Below are 24931 nucleotides of genomic sequence, written 5' to 3'. Positions count from 1 at the left end.
CACTTCAAACGCTTTGGACAAAAGCGAAGCTTAGGTCATTTGGAAAATGAGAAAAATTACATAATAGGATACGGGGCTCCGGATGAAAAGAAATACCGAAGAAATAATGAAGACAAGACTCTAAGTGGTGCAGCTTTACGAACTTTACAAATGAAGCAGTGATGTCTGCTGACGAATGCCCAACGTCCAGAAACTAAGTCCCTGAGATACTGTGTCATGAAGGTCCTGCTTCTTCATTTTTTAAACAACTTGAATTTATTTCAGGCCTTATGTTTCATTCTATAAACAGCTAGTATTTGTTGAAAGGAAGCATTCTACGTATGATTCATTTGTGACATCTTATAATTAACATTAAAAATTCCAGGTATAATGAGTGATTCAATTTCTGTTTTCCTGTTAGATTGTGCATCTGAAGTTTTGATTTTAAAAAGTTACATGAAATTAGTTAACAAAATTTTCAGAATTCTACTTGCATGAGAAGAATTATAGGCAAATCAAATAAAATCTAAAATGTACCTAGTCCAATTGCTAGAAATACTGACAAATATAAATATAAATCTCTTGCAATTACACGACCCATTTAACTACTTTTAATATTATGATGTATTTCCTTTTTGTCTTTCTTTTGAAAAATTATAAAGCCTATAAATACATATTCATTCTAGAGGTCTGGAGGAAGAACAAAAGTCTTTCTTGAATGCATGTCTGTGTGTGTGTGTATTTTAAACAAATTAGACTCATATGTATACATGCAATTTTGTATCCTGCTCATTTCTATGTCACTATTACTAAAACACTAAAAATGCTATTTCTTAATGGTACATTTTATTTCATCTTATGGACGTATCATATGTGAAAGCTTTATTGAACAACTAAGTTGTTTTCTCTTTTTTTGCTCTACAAACATTACTATGATGAGCATTTTTGTATACAAGTTCATGTCTTTCTGACTATTCCATCAGGATACATAAGAAGTGAAATTATTAAGTCAAAAGACTTTTGAAGATTACTAATATGTATTACCAAACTGATTCCACAAAGTTTACACAAACGAACACTACTTCTAACACTGGATGCAGTACAATTCCGTTGTTTCCTATTTTAAATTGTTTTTCTTTATTGTGGGTGAAAAATTTTTCATATGTGTATTATCTACCGTTATTTCTTTTTCTGTGAATTGTTCACTTTCGCATTTTGCTATTACAATTTTAGCAATAGCAATCGAGTTTTAGTAATTGATTTGTATGAACTATTTATATGTTAAGCGTATTAACCATTTGTCATATTCATTGCAAATATGTTTCCAAGTTTATTATTTTTATTGTTTGCTTTTTAATTTTATGGTGTTTATTTTTTCATACAGAAGTTTTAAATTTATATGCAATCTACTATATCAATTTTTTCCTTTGTAATTTCGTTATCATTCTAAGAGTAATCAATCATTCACTTCTATTTTCTTAAAGTTTTATTTATTACATTTAACCCTTCAAGTCTTTACCTTTAATCTGTTTGGAATTTATTTTAGTGGATGATATATAGTGAAGATCACTTTTTTCCCTAACAAAATAGTTAATCAGTGAGCCAGCCCTGACGGCCTGGTGGTTAAAGTTTGGCACACACTGCTTCAGCCGCCTGGGTTTGGTTCCCAGGCCCAGAGCCACACCACTCGTCCGTCAGTAGCCATGCTGTGGGTCAGCTCACATAGAAGAACTGGAAGGACTCACAAGTAGAATATACAACTATGTACTGGGGCTTCGGGGAGGACAAAAAAAAAAAGAGAGGAAGACTGGCAACGGATGTTAGCTCAGGGTGAATCTTTCCCAGGGGGAAAAAAAAAAACTTAATCAGTTGTTCTAACATCATTTTTTGGATGATCCTTCCTTTTCCTGCCAATTAGCAAGCACCTTCTCATATATTAAGTTCTTCTATTTTAGGATAGGTTTCTAGGTTACTCTATTCATTCCATGCTTAGTTATGTATTAAACCATTTCAATTACTTTAGCTTTATAATAAATTTTTATATATTTTCTAACAGTTCCTCCCTCAATAGTCTTGGAAAACGTTCTTATTGAATTAGGCCTGTTTGTTCCTCCAATGGAAGTTTAGAATCACTTTATAAATCTCCTTTCCCAACACACTCATACATATGCCCACATATACACAAAAGGAGAGTTATTGGAACGCTAACTGGAATTATTTTCCACCTCTTAATTTGTGAAACTTAATATCATTATAATATTTAGTCTTTCTATCCAGGAGTGTGGTCCTATTTGCATTTATTCAACTAGAGATAGTTTTTAAATGATGAAAATGCAGGTCAATTTCATAACACCATACTGATAAGTTAAGGCAATTTGAGTCCATTAATTTATATACATTTTTAAACTATTCACATCATTTTAAATGAAAGAATAAAGTTAAATGAAAGTATAAAAATTTAAAAGTCCAACACACTTTCCCTGTAGAAAGCAAATAATCCTGATACAGAAGGCAGAAAAGCAAAGCAAAACACAGAGCAAAACTTGAATATTCAAGTGGCAATTCAGCAGAACAAACATGAACACCAAGGACAGCACAGGTCCCCTGTTTGAGGAAGGAGAAGATGGAGACAAATACTTCTCTTTACCATTCTTTTTTTTTTTTAAGATTGGCACCTGAGCTAATATCTGTCACCAATCTTCTTTTTTTTCCCCTTCCCTTCTTCTTCTCCCCAAAGCCCCCCAGTACATAGTTGTATATTCTGGTTGTAAGTGCCTCTGGTTGTGCTATGTGGGATGTCACCTCAGCATGGCCTGATGAGCAGTGCCATGTCCGAGCCCAGGATCCGAACTGGCAAAACCTCAGGCCACTGAAGCGGAGCTCGCCAACTGAACCACTTGGCCACGGGGCCGGCTCCTCTTTACCATTCTTCTGCCAGATATTCTCCCACCAACTGTAATCAAGTCACTGCCCTGCTCACAAACATTTAATGGCTTCCCACTGCGTAAAGTTTAAAACCCAAACAATTTAATCTGACATTCAAGGCTCTCAACATCTGGCTCCAATCCAAATTTTTAGTGTTCACATTCACTTCTTACCTATCAGAATCCTCTGCTATAGCCAAACTATTCTCCCCCATTCCCAGAAACACATTTTATACCTTCCCATCACTATCCCTTTTCCTGACCCTCAGCCCCCTCTCCAGCCCCCTTCTGATAAAATCCTATCCACTTCTCAAACGCTAACTCGAATACCACCTCCTGCATGAAGCTTCTCAAGATAAGTGCAGCCTGTGGCCTTTTCTTCTGTCTAACTCATAACATTCACCTTTGCAGGCGCTGTACTGTATTGCAGATGTTGGCACACATCTTGGCCCTCTCATTTCTTTCGGGCATCCTGAAGACCAACTCCATGCCATGAACTATTTTATATCCTGCACTGCACTGTACAGCTAGTGGCTAATCAATAAGTATCTGTTGAAAAATATTAATGAATAACCAGTGAAGATTTGGCAAGTTCTGGTGGTTATGAAATAGGAATGCATTTATGACGCATCTCAAGAACACTAAGTACTACAACTTGAGAAAGACAAAAGCAGTTATAGAAAGGGTCTGACTGGGGAGACTGCCTTCATCTTTCCAAACACTTATTCAAGCACACTTGTAAACAGGCTATTAAGCTTAACACATTTTGGTTTCAATCAGAACTGTCGGGAGAGATCACACTTTACTAAGCTTTAGGGAACTCTAAATCCTCTGTTTTCTATCAGAACAGAAATAACATATCCATGGTCATTATTTCATTCACCTTCTTCATGTTTCCTCCAAGAGCAGGATAAGGAGGTTTGTTGACTTGGCTCCAGTTGACTGGCACGCGGATCATTTCATAGAGCTGAAAGATCACTAATGCATCTGTAAGGTCACTAAAACAGAGAGAAAAGAAGATGAAGGACCCATTTGACCCAGACCTCCTAATCTAGGAATCTAGCCAAAATTTTTTCATAAATGTTTACAAAGATATATGTACAGACATTCATTGCCACAGTATTTATAAATTTGGAGACAACTTCAATGCCTGGCAGTAGGGGCTGTTTTTAAACTATCCGCACCGTGGACTCCCAGGCCACCATGAGGTGGATCTCGATGTACTGACATAAAAAGCTTTACCAGACATATTAAGTTTAAATAAGCAAGTGGTAGAACACTGCATACATTTATTACTATTAAATTTATTTTGAAAAATAAGAGTATTGTGTGCTATGGACTGTAAATAGCGATTACCTCTGGGCAGGAAAACAAGGAATATGGGAGGGGTAAAGGAGGAATTATCATGTTTAATTTTACTCTACATACTTACAGACTTTCTGAAACTTATACAGTGAGAATGAGTTCATGTATTACTTATGTATGATTTTTAAAACTTTAAAAAAATAGTTACATAAAAATCTCAATAGCTGCTCAGTAGGCAGCTGTTCATGTTAAACAATGAGTGTTAAGAGGCAGGAATTTATGAGCAAGCAGGATGATGGAAGTAATACCACTACTTTGGAAGGCAGCTATGCTCACCACTACACCACCAACGCACACTACTACTACTCTGGATTCAGAAATACATTCTTCTGAGATGATGAAAGTATGTCTATTGAGTCTGTTTCCAATTCTTTACTCTAAGGACATAAAGTAACAGCAATTGATTTTAAAATTGCTAGCTCTGTGCTGTATTGCGTGGCTTTTCTCCCTCAACAGCTCGTTTGCTGAGTTATGTTTTGCTAAGGTTCATATTCAAGTTACTGTGCATCTGCGCACACACCACATGGCAGTGGAGGGGCTGGGCCCTGTGCTGAGTGATGAAAGAAAACATCTATTATGAAGGTAATTAAGAGCAGATGAGGTCATCTATAAGCACATGGGGAATTTTATATTAAAAAACAACTAAAGTATTGGATAGCTTCTGGAATCTCATCTGTTGCATGAAATTTTCTTTTTTACTTTAAATGAATTCACTATTATTTCTATGGATTATGGTATTACTCATGTTTTGTGAATAGGGAAACTGAGGCCCAGAGAGTTTAAATGATTTCCAGAGAATTCAAGATGTGATCCAGAACAAACCTGTCATAGAAAAATTCTAGAATAGTTTTTAAAATATATTTAATAACTTGTTTAAAGGACAGAATTTTCGGTTAAAATCAACCTAAAGATTGATAATGCTTTGTTTTGGTATATATATGGTTTGGTAGGTGAGGAGAAACCACTTAGGGGCGGGTTTAGGAATATGATCCAGACGCACATTCACAGACACATGGTTCTGGTACCAACTAGACCTCTGGCTATTGATTTTTTTCTATATCTGATGGTTCTCGTTAAGGTTATGTTACTTTTGAGGATTTTCTGAATCCCCTTTCCCAAGAAAACATGACATAAGCGTAGAAGCCCTGTGCTAGCATTTCTAGATCTACAGAACTAGAAATAATCTTTAACTGAAACACTGGGTCAATTCTCCACCGTCAACCATAGAAAACTCTAGTGTTCTTGACATTTATGAAGAAGTTACTATGAGTCTCCACAAATCTTAATCCTCTAGTGTTAAATTTACTTTTTAACGAAAAAAGAAATACATGCACATTATAAAAAACCCCAAAAAACTCTAAGTTACTAGAATTAAAAATAAAACTCTCCTCATTACCCTCCACTCCTACTTCCCAGGCTGCATACAGTTTTGGTATTCGTCCCTCCAGATGTTTTTTAAAAAATCATATACCAGTATGTATACATTCAATTTTAAAATAAAAATGGGATCCTACTATATCTATGATTATTTTCTCTCAATTTATATTATAGACATTCTTTCAAATTAGTCCATAAAGATCTAACCCCTTCCTCACCTCCAGCATTTGAGTCTTTTACTGCCCTGCTGTTATAATAAGAGTTCCAGTCTAGATGATGTGTGTCTCTTGTGATCTAGCTGGAATTTACGCCCTTAAACAATTATCAAACCATAATAAGGCAATCCTGCTTTTAGATTTTTAAGGATATTTTGAATGTACACCAAGAAGCAGAAATTACTGCACCATAAATCCTCAGTTAGCCAGTGAACTTTGTCTTTTGTGGCGTTACTCTTCAGTTCATATTTAAATAATTTAGTTAATGTTCATTAAGGAGTTTCCTTGGTGTGTAACCTACTAATAGATTTAGTTAATTAGACCGTTTTCCTAAAAAATATACAATTAGCTGAAATTGAGCTCTTTTGCATTTTAAACTCAGGCTGGTAGATCCTGGAATACAGAGAGAAGGAAGGTTTTCTCTCATCCACACCTAGAGAGACACATTCTCAGCACTACCAGAGAGAACAGGAAATGATTCAGTAAACTATTAGACACACCAATGTTAACAATGTGTTGTCATTTTTTTTTGGTGAGGAAGATGGGCCCTTAGCTAACATCTGTTGCCAATCTTCCTCTTTTGCTTAAGGAAGATTGCCCTTGAGCTAACATCTGTGCCCATCTTCCTCTATTTTTCGTATGTGGGACACTACCACAGCACAGCTGGACAAGTGGGGTGTGGGTCCGTGCCTGGGATCCAAACCTACGAACCCCAGGCCTCCAAAGTGGAGTGTGCAAACTTAACCATTATACCACCGGGCTGGCCCTGAGTTGTCATTTTTAAACATGAAAGAATAAGATAAATTATGACAATTACTCAGGGAAAGCAAGTTATTTCTATAAATTAGAAAAAATATACACAACAAATTATGGGATAATTGAGGTTTTGGGCAAAAATATATTAAAGAATGTGAATTATAATGAAAAATATTGATATAAGAACAATTTAAAAATATTACTGTTCTAATCTGTTAAAGTTGAAATAATTTATTTTCCTGATCAATAATTTTAAAAGAGTAAGATGGATTATCTCTACCGAAGTGTTCATATTATCAAAAATTATAAGTAATTTTATCATATTCCTATCCTTTTAAATAATTCTTTACTTTTCTTTTAAAATCCATTATTGCCAATCCCCAGCATTCTGAAACTTTAAAGCTTGGCTAAGATTCTTGTGCTTTTCAGAAAATATTCTCATGTAAACATACTTACAGTTTGAAACTTGAAAAGTTGGACCCTGGCCATAAAGCTAAAACACAAGAAAATATTTACCTGTATAAATGATTAATGTATGGGTTGACCCCCAAGGAATTCATCCAGTTCCGAAAGGTCCTCTCTTCCTTGCTCTCTCCTAGAGGAGACACAAGCTCACACTGATGACTCAAGACACATGGAATCAAGAACTATATTTTAAGCCATTCTGGCAGGTACAAACAGGCCATACATACTTTGCCATGGTTCCTGTGATACTGCAATCCTTTTAGGGGGAAAAATTCTAATTGCCAAAGTCCCTTTTTTCCCTCTGTTTAGAAAGCCTCCATTTGCTCTAAATTTCTCCACCTAAGAGTCCTTTATTGGATGTCTATGAACTACTGAGCCATGGGTTTCTCCGTCCAGAAGAGTAACAGATAAACTTATGTGGTCATATCTTTAGTTATGATTACACACAAAAGGGGTACGCTAAAATTAATAAAACAAAATCTTCAGCAGTCAGGGTAGTATTAGCAAGTTAAACAGAAACAGGAAAGCTGCACCTTCCCCAGTGCGGTGTTTCTAAAGCTGCATAGATTATGGTTTTACGCAGAAAAGTTTCTGGGCACACAGACCTACATTTTAATTACACCAAACAGTCATGAAGGGGGGAGGGGATTACAGGTAATATAAAAACAAGCAATGAGGGGATATAACTATTTTATAGACTTCCTGAATTATTTTAGATTGTCACTACTAAAAATACATAAGTGACACAGCTCCCACGCAGGGTGCTAAGGGAAAGACACATTTCCTCATGCTAAGTCCCTAGAGCTCAAAGATCACCTCAAGAAGAAACTCCTGCAGGCACTGTTCTTTAACCTGTGACCTAACCTTCCCGAGCGTTCCCTTCACAGCAGTGCTTACACCATCTAGAAGGAAAACGTGGGCTCCGGTTGCCACAAAGTGGGCAGAGAGAGACGTGAGCGCTCCTTGCCATGTCTGCCTTCTAGTCATCGTCTGGATTGCAAACAGTCCTAAGTGACTCTCTATAATATTATTGTTTGTTTTTCAGTAAAGTTAGGGGATAACAGAATGGCCCAGCCTACATCTCATCACCGGACTCCTGAAAACTGAAACATTTACACCTCTCATCACTTCTAAACCACAGACAAGTTCAAGTCACTCTCTAGACTTTGGTTCATGTGGGATTCCCAGGACAATGTGGCATATAAATCTGTAACCACCTGAGCTTCAGGGGCCCATCCTGCAGAGCCATCCCTGCGGTCATCTTCAGACTAAGTGCCACAGACAGCATAAACCTGCACACCCGGAATAGAAGCTAAAACCTTGAAAAATCTAAAGGATTCTGTTTTTTGTGCCAACTCTTCAGGAAATAATCTGCCCAGCGAATTTTCATGTGGTTTCAATGCCATTATGTAACAGCTTTCCCAGAATCTACTTTAATTCTTGCTCTATTAAATTATATAGCCATATATTTCTTGCCTAAATTTTATTCCCTCTGGTCTGCAGAAAAGGTAACTGATCAGGCTGTTGCATCTGCCACTACCACTTTATAATACATATATAACCTACAGAAGAACCTTTTTCAAAAGAACGAAGTTAAACTAAATATTCCTAGAAACCATGCTTGCCTTGTTTGTAGGAGTTATTAAACAGGAGCAAATTAAATATCTGAACTTTCTCTGAAGTGTAATAAATAAGAGCAGACTACAATCAACAGCTTGATGCATGTGATTTGGATTTAGCTTTTAGTGGTTTCTCTAATGACAATGTTATTTTGCCATATATATAATTTTTTTTCCAGTAGTTAGAGAATTTTTACATTATTTCCATCTACGAAAATCTAACGTTTTAAAATTACAAACACTGAGAGTGTAACAATAGTTTAGTTTTTAATTAAAATAATATCCAAATTCTGCTGAACCTGATAATATAGTGAAAAATATTTTAAAAGACACTAAACTTGTATTTTGATTGAGTTTTGAAACTATTATAAGCTTCAGAGGTTCTTATTTCTTCCTACTGTTCTCAACTAATTATAGCATTATTTTACTTTTTGATGCTTGGAAAGTAAAATAGGTTTTTTTAAGTGAGCATTTATTTATCTAAAACCATTTCAAGTTGTCTTGGTAAATAAATGCTCAAAGCCAGAAGCACTGTGCATTTGTGCAAAAGCCATGGTAAAGCATTAGAAAAACATATGTATTCCAGATTGGAAATGCTGTCTGGATTGCAGACAATTAAAGCAATCTTAGAAGTAAAATCTTAATTGCTGATATAAAAGATAGAAAAAACTATAAGACATTCTTTTCATTTTCAGGGCCAAATTGACATCTGCAATTGATAAAAGTGTCAGAAAAAATAACAAATATATTAAAAGTAGGCTACTAAGAAGAAGAAAAGGAACCAACGTTTAGTGAGTGAGTACATTTAACACTAATGTGCTGATGTACTAAGTGTTTGTCTCTTCCCGACCTGACCATTACTGAGCACATACTGCATGCATACTCTTTCATTCATGAGGTCCTTTTAACTGGCTCTATAATTCTTCCAAATAAGTATTATTAGTCCTGTTTCATATATGGGAAAACCAAGGCTCACAGAAGTCCCTCAGATATTAAATGATGTAACTATGATTTGAAGAAAGTCTAATTCTGTGGCCTATGTATTTTCTATCATCACAAATGAATCTCTCTCTATGGTCTTTCTATATGTAGCCTACATATTTGGCTCAATTTAATATGAAGGTTTAATATTTAATTGGGCTTTTAATTTTAATTCCATACAGATAAAATTCTTTGCTAATGAGGACATACTAATATATGAATATGGGATGTGAGAAGGTCAAGCTTCAAATTTCATAAGGATCTATAAAAACAAATTTACAGAGGAAAAAATTCCAATGACAAAGTCAAACACATTTTTGGCAGATGTATCAGGATATACATATGTTCTAAATGAAGATGATTGATAAATATTTCTCACAGTAACTTCTTATACCTAGTAAATACTCATGGAAATATTTAGCAATCCTAGTCACACTGAAAAATTCCAAAAGCATGCTGAAGACTAGCAAAAGAATTCAAACGTGACAAAGGAGAACAAGCAAGTTGGAAAAGATATCTAGCAAGAATTTGGTGACTATAAAAAGCAGATCATTTTTAATATGCCACTGTAAACAATGTCTTCTACTATAAGACACAGAGGGATTTTGAAATTTTCCAGACTGATAAAAACTTAGAAGTCTTCCATTTTATTTAAGTTTTTTAAAGTTCTAATCTCTCCCCCTAAATTTCTCTGCTGAAAAAGCTACACTTTTATCCATCTTCCCTCTCAGTTACATACCTATGTAGAGAATACCATCCTTATTTGATTTTACTGGACCCCAGGAAGAGTAAACTGAATTAATCATATTCCTCAAAGAACTCATTTGTTAAATCTGAAACTTCTTTCATTAATCAAAAAACTGTAATTATAAAGTGACAAGGACACTACACTCTGGTTGTAGCAAAGAGAAAAAGATCATGAAACTGATTTCTCGTTCTGTCTCACACTGGGGAGGAAGGGAGGACGGTGGGTGATGTGAGAGAACGAACATTGCAGCATCAAATCCCCCCACCAGGAAGCATCTCTGCTTAAGGGCTACTTTCTCCAAACCAGGGCAACTAGCGAGAATATTTTACCATCAGCCCCTACCTCTGACAACCGCCACCACTGCTGCCACTGTTTTTACTTTCTGTCCTGATTCTAAGGTGGGTTTTGGCATGCATGTGAGTGAGAGTGTGAGAATGGGAGAAGATAAGAAGAGAGACTGGGATACAGAGAGAAGGAGAAAGAACTAAATATTGAGAATATTTTTGTCATTATGACGCTTCATCTATCCTAAGCTTCAATAATATCCAGTAAATGTAACATAGCTAAATAATATACAATAATCTGTGTCAGAGAACCTAAATAGACCCTTTCAAAGATTAGCTGCGATAAAAATAAGTTTGTTTATTCACAGGAGAGGGATAAAGGCACTACATCAAATCATGAAATCCAATCATCAAACCTGATTTCTCATGTGTTTATAACTACAATCTCCCATCATTAGGGAAGGCAAATTAGGTGGCGAGTTTACATAATCAAGCCTTGCACTGCTATTCTAATTAAGTTTCATTTGTGTTTCTTGGTTGTCATTCATTCTTCAGGCATATTAAGACAGAAAAAACACAGCATGAACAATGCAAAAAATAAATATCAACTCAGAAAGAACAAATGGTACTGATAAAAAGAACATTCAGAATGAATACATTTATAGAGTATAGAAAAGTACTAAATACAGTACCTACATTAGGAGGGGTCAAATCTGCATTTCACGAAGCAAAACAGGAAAGTATTATAAATTATGAGACAGATAACAATAGCCCACACACAACAAGACAAGTAATGAATATTGTAAATTTTTTCATGTACACTAAAAACATTAAAAAGAGAACAATACTGGAGTCAAACTGCAGCTTTCAATGGAGGAAATAAGCTACAAATAATTATTTTTTCCAATAGATAATTCATTGTCCATATTGGTGGTGGAGTTATGTTATGCAGCTATTTAAGAAAATATTTTAAATGTATGACAGTTTTCACTAACCTCTTATGGAGAAGCGAGACAAGTAAGATTTACCCCAGCATTCTCTTTTAACCAAAACCAATAACCACTTTCTTTAATGTGAACATTTTCACGGATGCACATGCCAACACACAGTAAATTGCATCTCCCACCGCAATCCCCTTCCTCTGACAGTGAAGTAGCATAATAGCACAAGAAGATACATACAGTGAATCAGTTAAAGGCAGAAAGAACATACCTTCCAACAGATTCATATCGATGTCATTATTATCAGGCTTGTGTAGGCATGGGTAGGTGTTAAACAGGTTAGCTACAAAAGCTAAATTAAGTTTAGGATTGCCTGAAACCACATCAGCAGGAGTCACAAACTGTCTGCAGCCCAGTTTATCTGCTTCCTGAAGCATAAATTCAGCACGCTTCATGTCATTTCTCTCCTAACCAATGAAAGAAAATAAAAATAGTCAAGGTTAAACTTTTGATTGGCATGCTTTTTTTATTGATCTACATATTTATAAGCAATTACTTTTTCGGCAATATATCAAACAGTGGCTCAAAATAAGAACAGAATTTGCAAGAATTCCAACTCAATTTCCCATTTAAAAAAATATCAGTAAGAACAAGTTTATGAGTTTTCTTGATGGGATCAGAGTAATATTTCACCCTCATCGCTGAAATACATACTCAACAAAACTCTCAAATATTATATCAGTAAGCTCCTCCCGGTCAAATTGGAGGTAACCTGGTTAAGGACACATATTAGAGTGCCTTCTGGCTAAGAGGCTGAATTGCCTCACTCATTCTACCCTGAATGCTATTTCCAGTAGACTCTTTTCTCAATGAAAAACAAGTTGGGATACATAAAAAAATATTAAAATCAGAAGGAACAGTACTTTCCACAGTTGCAAAACCCTAGAAACAAACCAAATGCTTATCAACAGGAGAGTAGATGAATAAACTGTTATATTCACACAATGACATACAACAATATGAGCGACTCTTATCAATATATCAAAATAAGTACTAGAAGTTTAAATAAGACATGATAAACTTTATATGAAATTAAAAAGTAAAATTAAAAAGTTAATTTTGTAAGGAATGTATTTGGTTGAAAGAAAACTATGTAAAAAGAAAAGCAAAAGAACACTGAACAGGGGCTGGCCCGGTGGCCGAGTGGTTAAGTTTGCGCGCTCCGCTGCAGGCGGCCCAGTGTTTCCTTAGTTCGAATCCTGGGCGCGGACATGGCACTGCTCATCAGACCACGCTGAGGCAGCGTCCCACATGCCACAACTAGAAGAACCCACAACGAAGAATACACAACTATGTACTGGGGGGCTTTGGGGAGGAAAAGGAAAAAATAAAATCTTTAAAAAAAAAAAAAAAAAAAAAAAAAAGAACACTGAACATAAGACTCAAGATGGTTATTATTGGACTAAGGTGAGGCAGAGAGATGAGATGCAGAAGCAGCGCACAGTGAATTAACACCAAGGTCTTAGTAAGACTGAGGGACTAAGGGTCCATACGGGTTTGTTAGTTTCCAAAACAAACAAAGAAACAACTCCAAGCAAGAATAAATAAAAAGAGGGAGATAAATGGACCCGTGATGAGAGTATATCATGATCAAGGATTATGACTTATCTAATTCTGTGTGTCAGAGATGCAAAGAAGTAAAAATGTAAGTGAAATCAGAGAAAGGAATAGGTTCAATGCTATTAAACAACAATAAAAAGTTCCTAAGGTAGACATCAACAAATCACAATATGTGGCCCTTATTTAAATCTTAATTCAAATAAGCTATAAAAAAACGTGACATTTATGAGGCAATTGGCAACGTCAACATTGACTATATATTTTGATGATGTTATGGATTACTGTTAATTTTTCTAGGTATGATAAGGTATTATGGTTATATTTTTAAAGTGTCTTTTAGAAATACATATTGAAATATTTACCACTGAAATGATATGATGTCTAGGATTTGCTTCAAAACAATCTGGGAGAGGAGGGAAATAGGTAGGTGATAAATGAAAAAACATTGACCATGAGCTGATAATTGCTGACCTTTGGGGATGAACAGATGGTAGTTCAGTATACTAAGTCTGCTCACTTTTGCATATGGTTGAAATTTTCCACAAGTTTTTTTAAGTTCCTAATTTTCTAACTCAAAATAATTTGCAAATTTTGCATAGCTTAGCAAAAGTAAGTTTCTTACATTTCTTTTTAATAATGTGAAATATAATTAATTAGCAATGACTCAAGTTGTCTTTAAAACTAAATATTATGGATATTGCACTTTAAGTACTTAAAAGATTTTCATAAACTATAGTCTGACCAGATTTTAATGTTTAGCTACAACCATCCCTGATATTTACAGCTTATGCTAAAAGAAGGGGCTTCCTAGGAAATGTGTGAGATGGGTCAGCATCTGTACCTGTCCTTCCTACACCATCAATACTCAGAATTGCCACCTTTTATTTTGTGTATTTTGAAACGTAAGTTGGAAGAACTGATAACCAATTGCTTCGCCATCTAATAACGGCTTGTTGTTCCCTTCTCTAGTACACAGTGACAGTCACAAAAGCGTCCTGGTGAGTTCCAGTTATGTTGCACCAGGGAAAAGTCCACATACAATTCACTCCACATATACGCAAGGTCAGAATTACGCAATGCCCTTTCTTCAGTCATGACAGCCAGCTGGCTTAGCATGGAGATTTGGAGCCTAAGGCAGGAAAACACTTCTGAAGAGTAAAGGCCAAGCTTTAATGAAGGGCTGAGGACTCCACCAGGGAATGCTGCTTGGAGAGAACTGCTCTCTCAATTCTAAATTTGACTGTGCTCACTCGTTGAATTCAGAGAGACAGAAAGTAGAACTGTGCTTACCAGGTCACGGGAGAGGGGAATGGGAGTTATCGTTTAATAGATAGAGATTTCACTATGGGACGATGAAAAAGTTCTAGCGATGGCTAGAAGTGATGGCTGTAAACAATGCAAATGTACTTAATGCCACTAAACTGTACACTTAAAAATGGTTAAAATGGTAAATTTTGTTATATATATTTTACCAAACAAAAAAAATTTTAAATTAAAAACTGTACTCACATTAAATCCTGAAAGGTCAATGTCAATGGCAGGTTCACCAACCTGGTCACCTTTAGGTGCAATCTGATTAAGCAGATGAAAATAGGCTCTTGAATCCTTCAAGGAAAGAAATGAAATAGAATTTTTAAAATGAATAAAGTCATCATTGGATTAGGAAAAAAGTGCTCAAACTGAAGAAACACCCTCATCTCAAAGAATGAAGTAATAGTTCAGTAACTTCTTACTTATAGCTTCCTGAATGCACGATGCTGTCTCACATGTCAGAGCTTCTAGCAACACTTCCCTACACCTGGAATACTCTTCTTCACCTTTTTCATTTGTTTACACTCCCAAGCACCAGCATCAATTAAGATTAGGGCCAAATATAATCTTTGGAAGCCTACTCTGGTTTCTCCAGATGAATTAAGGGCCCTCCTCTATATTGCACAGCACCCCATGCCCACCTCTATAAATAAGCTGTGAGCACATGGTGTTAAATCATCCAATGAAGTCTTCTTCAGAGATGGCTATCATAATTTTTCCCTGTACATACATGTAGCTCCTCCCAGGGAAAGGCAGAATCTGTTTTCCCTCCCCTTTAACTTAGATGGGCCTTGTGACTTGCTTTGACCAATAGAATGTAGTGAAAGTGATGTTCTGGGGGCTTCCAAGCCCAAGCCCTAAGAGCTTCTGCTTCTTCCCTCTTTAAGTTAGCCTCCACACGAGAAGTCCAATTATCCGAGACTATCATGCTGTGAGGAAGCTCAAGCTAGCCAGGTGGAAAGGCCTCCAGGAGAAGCAATGAGGCACTAGACATGTGAGTGGTGCCCTTGAGCACCTTCCAGACCAGCCCCATTAACAGCTGAAGGCAAATGAGTTAGCGATCCCAACCACAACTATGCAAAGCAAAACCACCCAGCCAGGCTGCCTTAACCCACAGAATCATGAGAAACAATAAATTATTATTTTAGCTAGTAAGTTTTGAGTGGCTTGTTATATAGCAATAGACAACTAAAATATCCATCTACTAGATGTTTATCTCCCTGTGTAACTGGTAAGCTTCTCAAGAGCTAGGTCTTGGGGACCGGCCTCGTAGCCCAGTGGTTAAGTTTGTGTGCTCTGCTTCAGTGGCCTAAGGTTATGCTGGTTCGGATCCTGGGTGCAGACCCAGCACCACTCATTAAGCCATGCTGAGGCAGCGTCATACGTAGCAGAACTAGAAGGACCTGCAACCGGAATATACAAGTATGTACTGGGGGACTTTGGGGAGAAGAGGAGGAAAAAAAAAACCCAAAAATATTGGCAACAGATGTTAGCTCAGGGTCAATTTAAAAAAAAAAAAAAAGAGCTGCATGTTAAAAAAAAAAAAAGAGCTAGGTCTTTGTATCCCCCATGTCCAGCATAATGCCCCATAGGAGGGGTTTAATAAATACTTGATGAACTGAATTTTAAAATAAGAGAGCCTCCCAAAATAAAAATTTAAACTGAGCATATAGACATGAAAGCAGAGAAATACAATGTCACTTCAAAGAGAGAGCCCGTCATCTAGGCCATTATGACAAAAACATAACATGCTGAAGTGTCAATATATATCTAAAGAGAAAATTCGAATTGATGCCAATACTGAATGGTCTGGGGGAAAAAAAAGTATTGAGAAGTAGTCGTCACAGGGACCCAAGCTGGCAATGTCCGTGTAGGCAGTGACCATGAGAGAGCTGTTAGGCAGACTGAATGTTCAGTTGCCTTGACGAGGCTCTCCCAGTAGGGAGGAAGTGTTTCAAGCTACTTCCGTAGAGAGACGTACATGACGATCTCCTTTTGTCTTCTGATTCCCTGTGCCCTCAGATAATCTGGCTTCCTGTTAGCTGGTTATTGGCAAAGTGGGAGAAACAATGTTGGACTGGTCAGGCCCACAAAGATCTCTAGTCCAGCAAACAGATGTATTTCTCAGTTCAAATTAACAGATTGACATCATCGTTATAATTTAGCCTATCTGTGGGAAAGAATGCCTTAACCTGCTAAGGCTAGAATCTCCTTCCTCTCACAGCCAGCTGTATTTCTTATTAAAAGACAAAATAAACCAGCTTTTTTTAAATAGAAGATTTTGTGACTATAATTGAGGGATACACCGCAGAAAGAGAAATGCAAAAATTTCATTCACCGGGTCCTTGTGAATTAAACTTAATTCAAATTTAAGTCAGAACCTCTTTTGTTTTTTTAATATTCTACATCCAGATTTTATGTCACAAATTTGAACATGAAAATATAAACCTTAATGTCTTGGCTGAAGTTGTTGATGGTAGGCCATCCCGCATTGGTCAGATGGTAGTTCACCCATCGCAGCAGTAATTCCTCCGGAGAAAGCTTCATCAGCTCTTCGAGGTCCTCGCCTTCTTTTAGCAATGCAATCAGAGCTGAGAGGAAAACATTTTCGAAATATAAGTTCTTTCCACAGTAAGTATATGTCAATGAAACGTAACTAGTTTTGATCATCTTACCTTCATTCCTGGAAATCTCAATATCAGCAAAAAGACCAACTTTGATGATCTGCCAGAGAAGTCCCAAGACCAAGTGAGGCTTTCCTTCTTTGAGATCCTGCGCACCAATGTTGACCACTGTACAACCAATGGCTGAGGCAGAATTCAGGGCCAGGTTTAAATTTTCCTGAATTGCCACAAAGAAAACTGCATGTCAGGAAGTACTTTCTAAAGTCTTATCAACAAGTTGTGGCCGTAAATAAGAAACAATGAATTGTGAAATTTCAGATTTTTAAACACAAGTACTATTTATACAAGCAAAATACCACTACTCAAAAAAAAATCCCACAGTTTTAACTACCACCTCTATATGCCAATGACTTTGGAACGCCTATCCACAGCCCAACTTCCCCCCAGGCCCCACTCTAGCTCTACACCTATATACTCACTTGGTTATGCCCACTTGGATGTTTCACAAGTACCTCAAACTCAACATGTCCAAACCTGACGCAATTTCTCTGTCATGTTTCCCTGGTCTTCCTCTAATCCCCCTCTTAGAACTGGCTTTTCCCTATTTATTTCCTGTCTTGGTTGAGAGGACCAATCTTAATTCTTGCCTTCTTTCTTCCTAAGTCAGAAATCTGAGCAGAATCTTTGTTTTTCCTTGCCTCCCACATCCAGTCACCAATTTCTGTCGATTCCACCTTCTAAATACCTCTGGAAACTGTCAGTGGCTTTCTTCAAGTTTCTTAACTCCTTCCTAACACCTATCTTCAGACTTACTCTACAATCCACCTTCCATAATACTCTGCTATCAGTGATCTTGGTAAAATATACACATGACGGTGCTCCCTAGCTTTAAAACCCTTCAAATGTTCCCTGACACTCCCACTATGTCCCCTTACTCACTCTGTTCCAGCTACATAGAGCCTTCGAACTGGCTGTTCCCTCTGCTGCAACATGCTTTCCCCCAACACCCACAATTCCTTTAAGACTTCCCAAAGGCACCTAATCTGTGAAGCCGCCTCTGACCACCCTACACAAAATGGCAAGCATTACCATGACCTCTGCTCCCTCATTAGTCCCTATGTGACTCCTCATCCTTCTCTGACACATACTTACATGTTTATTATTAAATCTCCCCCAATTAGACTATGAGCTCTATGACAGAGGTTTTTGATATGTTTGGGGCTGTTTCTCCAGTACTTAGCACATAGTATATACTCAATAAATATTTATTGAATAAGTGGATGAATCAGTCAGAGTTTTTGAAGGCATGGAGGGAAAGCAGAGGGGCAAGTCCAAATCCTTAGTATGGCAATCAAATACCTTTATGATTTGACTCTTACCTTATCTCTCAACATTTCACACATATGGTCTATGCTTCAGCCAAGGTAACAGGGCCTTTACATGTGCTTTTCCCTTGGCCTATAATGTTCCTATTCCTCCAGGTCATATGCTCATTCCTCAAATATCATCTCTTCTATAAAGATTTCCCCAAATCATCTCCCCCAATAAGATTAGTCCCTCCCCTCCCTATACTTTCACAGTGCCTTGCTTACACACAAAAGGAAAAGGGAAAGAGGGAAATTATTAATGTTATCTTTATATAATGTCACATTATACAAATATGTTTTAATGACATATTCTTATAGAAATTTCAGTACTACCGGTTGATTAGTGTTGGGCTACTGTTTTTTTTTATTTCTATAATGCTCCTATTTGGAAGCACTTCTGTAGAATACAATGTGCAATTAGGTTTTAATTCCAGATAATTTTTAAACTAACTATTAAAATGGAAGCAGTTCATTAAAGGCTTTCAGGCATCAAAGGACAGTATCAAAAGAATGATAAGGCATCCACTGAATGGGAGAAAATATTTGCAAACCATATACCCAATAACGGACTGATATCTAGGATATATACAGAACTCCTACAACTCAACAAAAGACCAAACAACCTGATTAAAATATGGGCCAAGGAGATGAATAGATATTTCTCTAAAGAAGATAAATAAATGGACAATAAGCACATGAAAAGATGCCCAACATAACTAATTATTAAGGAAATGTCAATTAAACAAATAATGAGATACCACTTCAAAGCCATTAGGATGTCTATTATTAAAAAGAAAGAAAGAAGTGGTGGAGGATGTGGAGAAAGTGGAACCCTTGTGCATTGCTAGTAGGAATGTAAAATGGTTCAGTTTCTATGGAAAAAGGTATGGTAATTCCTCAAAAAATTAAACATAGAATTACCTTATAATCTTGCAATTCCACTTCCAGGTATATACTCAAAAGAAGTATAAGCTGGGACTCAAACAGATATTTGTACACCCATGTTCATAGCAGCATTATTTCACAATAGCCAAAAAGCAGAAACAACCCAAGCATCCATCCACAAAGATGAATGGATACACAAAATGTGGTATAAACATACAATAGAATATTACACAGCCTTGAAAAGTAAGGGAATTCTGACACATGCTACAACATGATGAACCTTGAAGACATCATGCTAAGAAAAATAAGCCGATCACAAAAAAACAATTATCGTAGATTCCACTTATTTGAGGTATCTAGAGTAGCCAAATTCATCGAGACAGAAAGTACAATGGTGACAGGCAGGGGATGGCGGGAAGAAGGAAATGAGGAGTTACTGTTCAATGGGTATAGAGTTTCAGTTCAGGAAAATGAGAAGCGTTCTGGAGATGAGCGGTGCTGATGAATGCACAGCAATGTGAAAGTACTTAATGCCACAGAACTGTACATTTAAAAATGGTTAAAATGGTAAATTTTATGTTATGCATATTTTACCACAATTTTAAAAAAAGGTAAAAAAAAGACCCAGCCAACTTGAAGTAGCTCTCTATGGCCAAATATGGGACAATTTGAACACCAAAATAATTAAGCACGGTAATGAGTTAAGCCACAGAAAAGGTAGGAATTCCTGAGTCCGTATCAGTAACAGAGAGAGAGGTGAGGGGCGAGAGGGACAAGGGGAAGAGAAGAGGTCTCTTGGTTACAGGAGAATGCCAAGGAAATGACTGGTAAATGTGGAGGGTGTGCTAGAGTTGAAAAGACATCAGTTTTCAACCATCACAGTAAGGACTAGATTATGAAAGAACTATAAATGCATATTAAATCCAGGGAGAAATTCTGTTAAGGAGTAGGATATTTGCATCGTCTTCAAGTGTCTCCCCACAGACTGTTTATTAGTTGTGAGGGAGAAAAAGAAAACAGTAATTACACAGTAGAAAAACTGGATAATATTTTGACCTGATAATAAAAATTAACATCAACTAGGAGGGACAAATAGATACCTTGTGCCTCTAAGTATATAAATTTATAAACTTGATAACTATACAGTGGTAATAGAATATTCCTGTTCTTGGTAAATATATGCTAAGGAATTCATGGGTAAAGGGTCATAGGTATGTAACTTATTCTCAAATGGTTTAGAAAAAAAGTGTACATGCAGGCACACACACATGCACACGCGAGAGAGAATGTGCGTGCATCCATACAAATGTGGATAAACGATCAACAGTAGGTGAATCTAGGTAAAGGGTAGATGAGTATTTTTGTACAGTTTTTAGTTTTGCAACTTTTTGTAAGTTTGAAATTATTTTCAAATAAAATAAGGGTAACTCAAATTTTTTTTTACCCAAATATGCCATTAATTTTAATCTAAGGGCTTAGCTGAAGGCAAAATTTCTTTAAAAATACCAACTTGTCCTTTAGTTGTCATCTATTAATGCTATATCAGTGATCAGAAATACAAATAGAAAGAACAACAAAACAACAACAAAAAAGAGTTTAGAACAACATAAGGCAGAAAAGTGGAAAAGACACTGAATTAGAAAAGTTTAGGGTGACCTTAGCTGTTAGCTTTTTTTTTATTTCTTCCTCAAATTTCTTCCCTAGAAATAACAAATGCATCCTATATACTGAGGATTTTTTTCCCATCATCTTTTGGAAAAACACAGTGGCCTGTTTGCTGCTGGGCCTTGTTTTTGTGGCCATTTAATGGTGACAAATAATCTATGCAGTCAGACTTTTAAATCACCAAAAATAACAAGATGTAGTTTTAACAGCCAGGGGATTTGCCGTGAACTGTGTTTGATTTGCTTTTGGGAGACATGAGAGACTGTCTTTTCCTTTTTTAACTCTCCCTCAATACAAGGATTAGTCAATGTGTGGATGGGGCCCCTGCGCCCACAGTTTGTTTAAAATTTTAGGTTTTATGATTACTAGTCAGAAGCTACACAAAGGTTTACAAGGCACAGTGAATATTTCGGTGGCTTCCTCTTGCAGCATGCTGAAGTGATTTATCTTGCTGGGCTCCAAGTAAATGGCTATATCTCTTGAGAACCAGTCTAGGGTAATTAAAGCAAGCATTTGGAAACATTATTTTTGTGGACGTATTAAGCAATATTCATTTAATTATAGTTTTTCCAAAGAAGGAAGAACCAGGCAATATTTTGATATCTTTATAACCTCATAATTCACTGCAAATAAACATGAAAAATATGAAATCATCAGTATATTTCAAATAGTTTATGGAAATCTTAGAAGATTTTTTTTTTTTGAGGAAGATTAGCCCTGAGCTAACTACTGCCAGTCCTCCTCTTTTTTTTGCTGAGGAAGCCTGGCCCTGAGCTAACATCCGTGCCCATCTTCCTCCACTTTATATGTGGGACGCCTACCACAGCATGGCGTGCCAAGCAGTGCCATGTCCGCACCCGGGATCCGAACCGGTGAACTCCGGGCCGCCGAGAAGCGGAATGCGCGCACTTAACCGCTGCGCCACGGGGCCGACCCCTTAGAAGATTTTTAACATCATCAGATGCGTTTAAGTTACCTTAAATCAAATCAATATAACTTTCAAGAGACAGCCTCAGCAAATTTAGTCTTGATCAGTAATATTTTTCTATCTCCTCTTCCAAGAGCATATAGGATGCTCTTGTTCCGGTTGTGATTCCCCAGAATGCATCAGCAGGGGAAAAAACTAGACTGAAAATCATTCCTATAATGGTATTAATCTCACAGTGACCCCTTGCATATGCACTGACATCACGGCAGTGTGGCCAAAAGAAGTATGTAAATTCATTATAACTAGTGAGAACCAAAACCTTCTGCTACTACCCTGAGCCTGGACACTCACAAGGAAACCACACCTTACTACCTACATTAACACGACTCTGCTATTCCTCTGTCTTCACTGGCATGACTTACTGTTCCTCTGTCTTCATTAGCATGACTTTATTCTCCCAGGAGAAGAAGGCAAAAGGTCTGATTGTTCATGGCAGCCACTACTTGAAAGACCCATCAGCTCTTCAGTGGAAAACATCCATGGACACTTTATGCTCTAAGATTCTTTGACTCCCTCACCTTGAAATCCTCTCCTTTCCACCAATCCTGATTGTTGCATCATGATCCATACCCAATCGTAATCAGTTTTTGCTCTCCCCTACACTGAAAGATCCGCGTTAAACCACAATTCCAAATCTCAAATTCTGACCTCACTTTCCCACCTCCAAGCCACTGCCAGGGCTTTGAGGGGGTGTTTTCTCTTACTGCAGTAAGCAGTAAACCTCAGCTTTGTCTTATCAGCAGGTTGTGTTGGTGATATATGGGGAAGCATCCTTTGACAATCATTTTACTAAAAATGTTGGCTTTACAAGTACAGCAAATGACTTATAAGAAAGTAGCTAAAAAAAATGGATTGAAAGTAAGAGGCTGAAATGCACTTCTTCAGATAAATGGTAGTTTCTAATGGGTAGATACAACATTACTGCCCTAGTAGCACGTAGGGGATGGGATGACCACTAATGTCTAAAGGCAATGCTAAACACCTTAAGAACAAGAAGCAACAGGAGATTGCTCTCCAAGTCTTAACAGAGACAACTACCCTGAGTGCTCAACCTTCCTGCCTGAAGACCCGTGTTGGTGGGGACAGACAAAGACAATGGGAACCTCCAACAACTGGGACAGGAGAGAGGTGTTGTTCCTCCTTGTGTTTCAGTGTCCTAACCTGTAAAACATATCTTGCCTTCTAGAGATATTAGAAAAAGACACAGCAGTTGAACTTGGATTAGCCATCTATTCTCTCCCATCTTTTTTGTGCATCAATGAACCATCTGTGCCTAAGACACAGCCCACTTTATCAGGCAGAAAAATTTACACTGCTGTTTTAGACAGCTTCTCATGTCCCTTCTATTTTGATTAATTAACTATCCAGCTCTTGACTACCAGTCTCAGATAGGTACTGCAAGTTTTAATTCATACCACTTTGCAAATTTTCATTTCCCTTAATGTTTCAATCCCAGATGAGTTCACTTTTGTTAATGGTTTTTAGAGGGCTGTGCTAGCCACTTATTGGGTCAGGAAGAATAAAGGCCTAGTTTGTTATTCAGATTTCATCCTTATTTTACATATCATCACTTTTACTCCATTTGGAATAGCCAAATGAGATTTATGTTTTCCCTCCTTAAACTGTAATTTTATGTAAGGTGAAATTAAGGTGATAAATATGTGTGAACATTTACACATGTGGAAGTATAAAGTAAATACATATATACTATGTATGTGTGAGTATATTAATCACACAAGATTTTTTACACATTATAATGAACAGATTCAACTTCCTGTACCCCATATACCCAATCTCCTATATACAGGAAACTCTTGTGTTAGTTTTCTGACTTTTAGGTCCCTAAATCACTACCACCTGTTTTTCAGAGTCTTATTTGTATAATTAATTTTTGTTTCAATAACACTAAACAAGCGAGATAATGCAGCTCAGTAACACACTGAGTAGAAGGGGAGAGATGAGAAAGTCTCCAAGATCATACACTAGTCCTGCTCTTAACTACTTGATCTTGCTTCCAGTTACTGTATGTCATTTTCGTCTTTTCATATTTCTCTTCTTCCCATAATCATGATACTTCATAAACCTATCATCATGAGGTGAAAAACTACATTATCACAATCTTTACAATCTGTTACAAATGAATTAGGCTTCTTCGGGATAAAGTTTCATGGGAAACTTAGTTTTCTGGCAGATCTATTCCCAGAGCTCTAAAATTACTGAACAAGACAGATTTAATATCCACAGTAACACCTGGCCCCTTCCAGAGGCCTGTCTGTTCTCCTTCTACATGAGTACACTCTTTCAAGCATTCCAGAGACCTGGACTACGACTTTCTACTCATACTGGAAGAACACTCTCTCTAAAAACAGAACTGTAAAGGAGGTAGTCCCTCAGACCCATCCTACAGCTACCACAAAATAGTTACACAATAGTTATATTTTCTTTACTGCACTGCATACAAGTATTAAAACTAAGAACAAACAAATTTATGCAAAAGTAAGAAATGCTGTATTTGAGATTCAGTGCCATAAAAACACCATGTGTAAGCTCTCAGCACCCCATCTTCCTCATCTGAAAATCACAGTATCTTCCTTATTTAAGGCTGCTGGAGGAGTCAAAGGGATAATTCATGTAGTGTGTTTAGAACAATGACTGGCACCTAGTAAGTCCAGAGTAAATAGTGGTATCCACTCATTGATCTAAAGATTTTGAGGGAAAAAGTGTGGTGACTATAAATTCCTGGACTTTAACAAGATCTGAATGGAGAAGCTGACTGCAAAACAGTTTAGTACAAAAAGAATGGCTCAAAATTTTGTG

At 36.9% G+C, this 24931-nt stretch overlaps 1 protein-coding gene across 4 annotated transcripts in view; it reads right to left on the bottom strand.

Moving 5' to 3' along the window:
• The window catches only part of PLS1 (plastin 1), a 109592-nt gene that overhangs the window by 12355 nt on the left and 72306 nt on the right, over positions 1-24931 (bottom strand). For all 4 annotated transcript variants that reach the window (XM_008507734.2, XM_070576264.1, XM_070576262.1 and 1 more), the window contains exons 7-12: positions 17261-17426; positions 17034-17176; positions 14784-14879; positions 11926-12121; positions 7133-7211; positions 3787-3901 (exon numbers count right to left, since the gene is read on the bottom strand). In XM_008507734.2, the coding sequence (XP_008505956.1) occupies positions 3787-3901; positions 7133-7211; positions 11926-12121; positions 14784-14879; positions 17034-17176; positions 17261-17426 (795 nt within the window). The remainder of the gene's footprint in view (positions 1-3786; positions 3902-7132; positions 7212-11925; positions 12122-14783; positions 14880-17033; positions 17177-17260; positions 17427-24931) is intronic.

Source organism: Equus przewalskii, chromosome 15, assembly GCF_037783145.1.
Source record: "Equus przewalskii isolate Varuska chromosome 15, EquPr2, whole genome shotgun sequence".
NCBI classification, from domain to species: domain Eukaryota; kingdom Metazoa; phylum Chordata; class Mammalia; order Perissodactyla; family Equidae; genus Equus; species Equus przewalskii.
The sequence above is the reverse complement of the archived record's forward strand: the minus strand, read 5'-3'. Positions and strand labels throughout refer to the sequence as shown.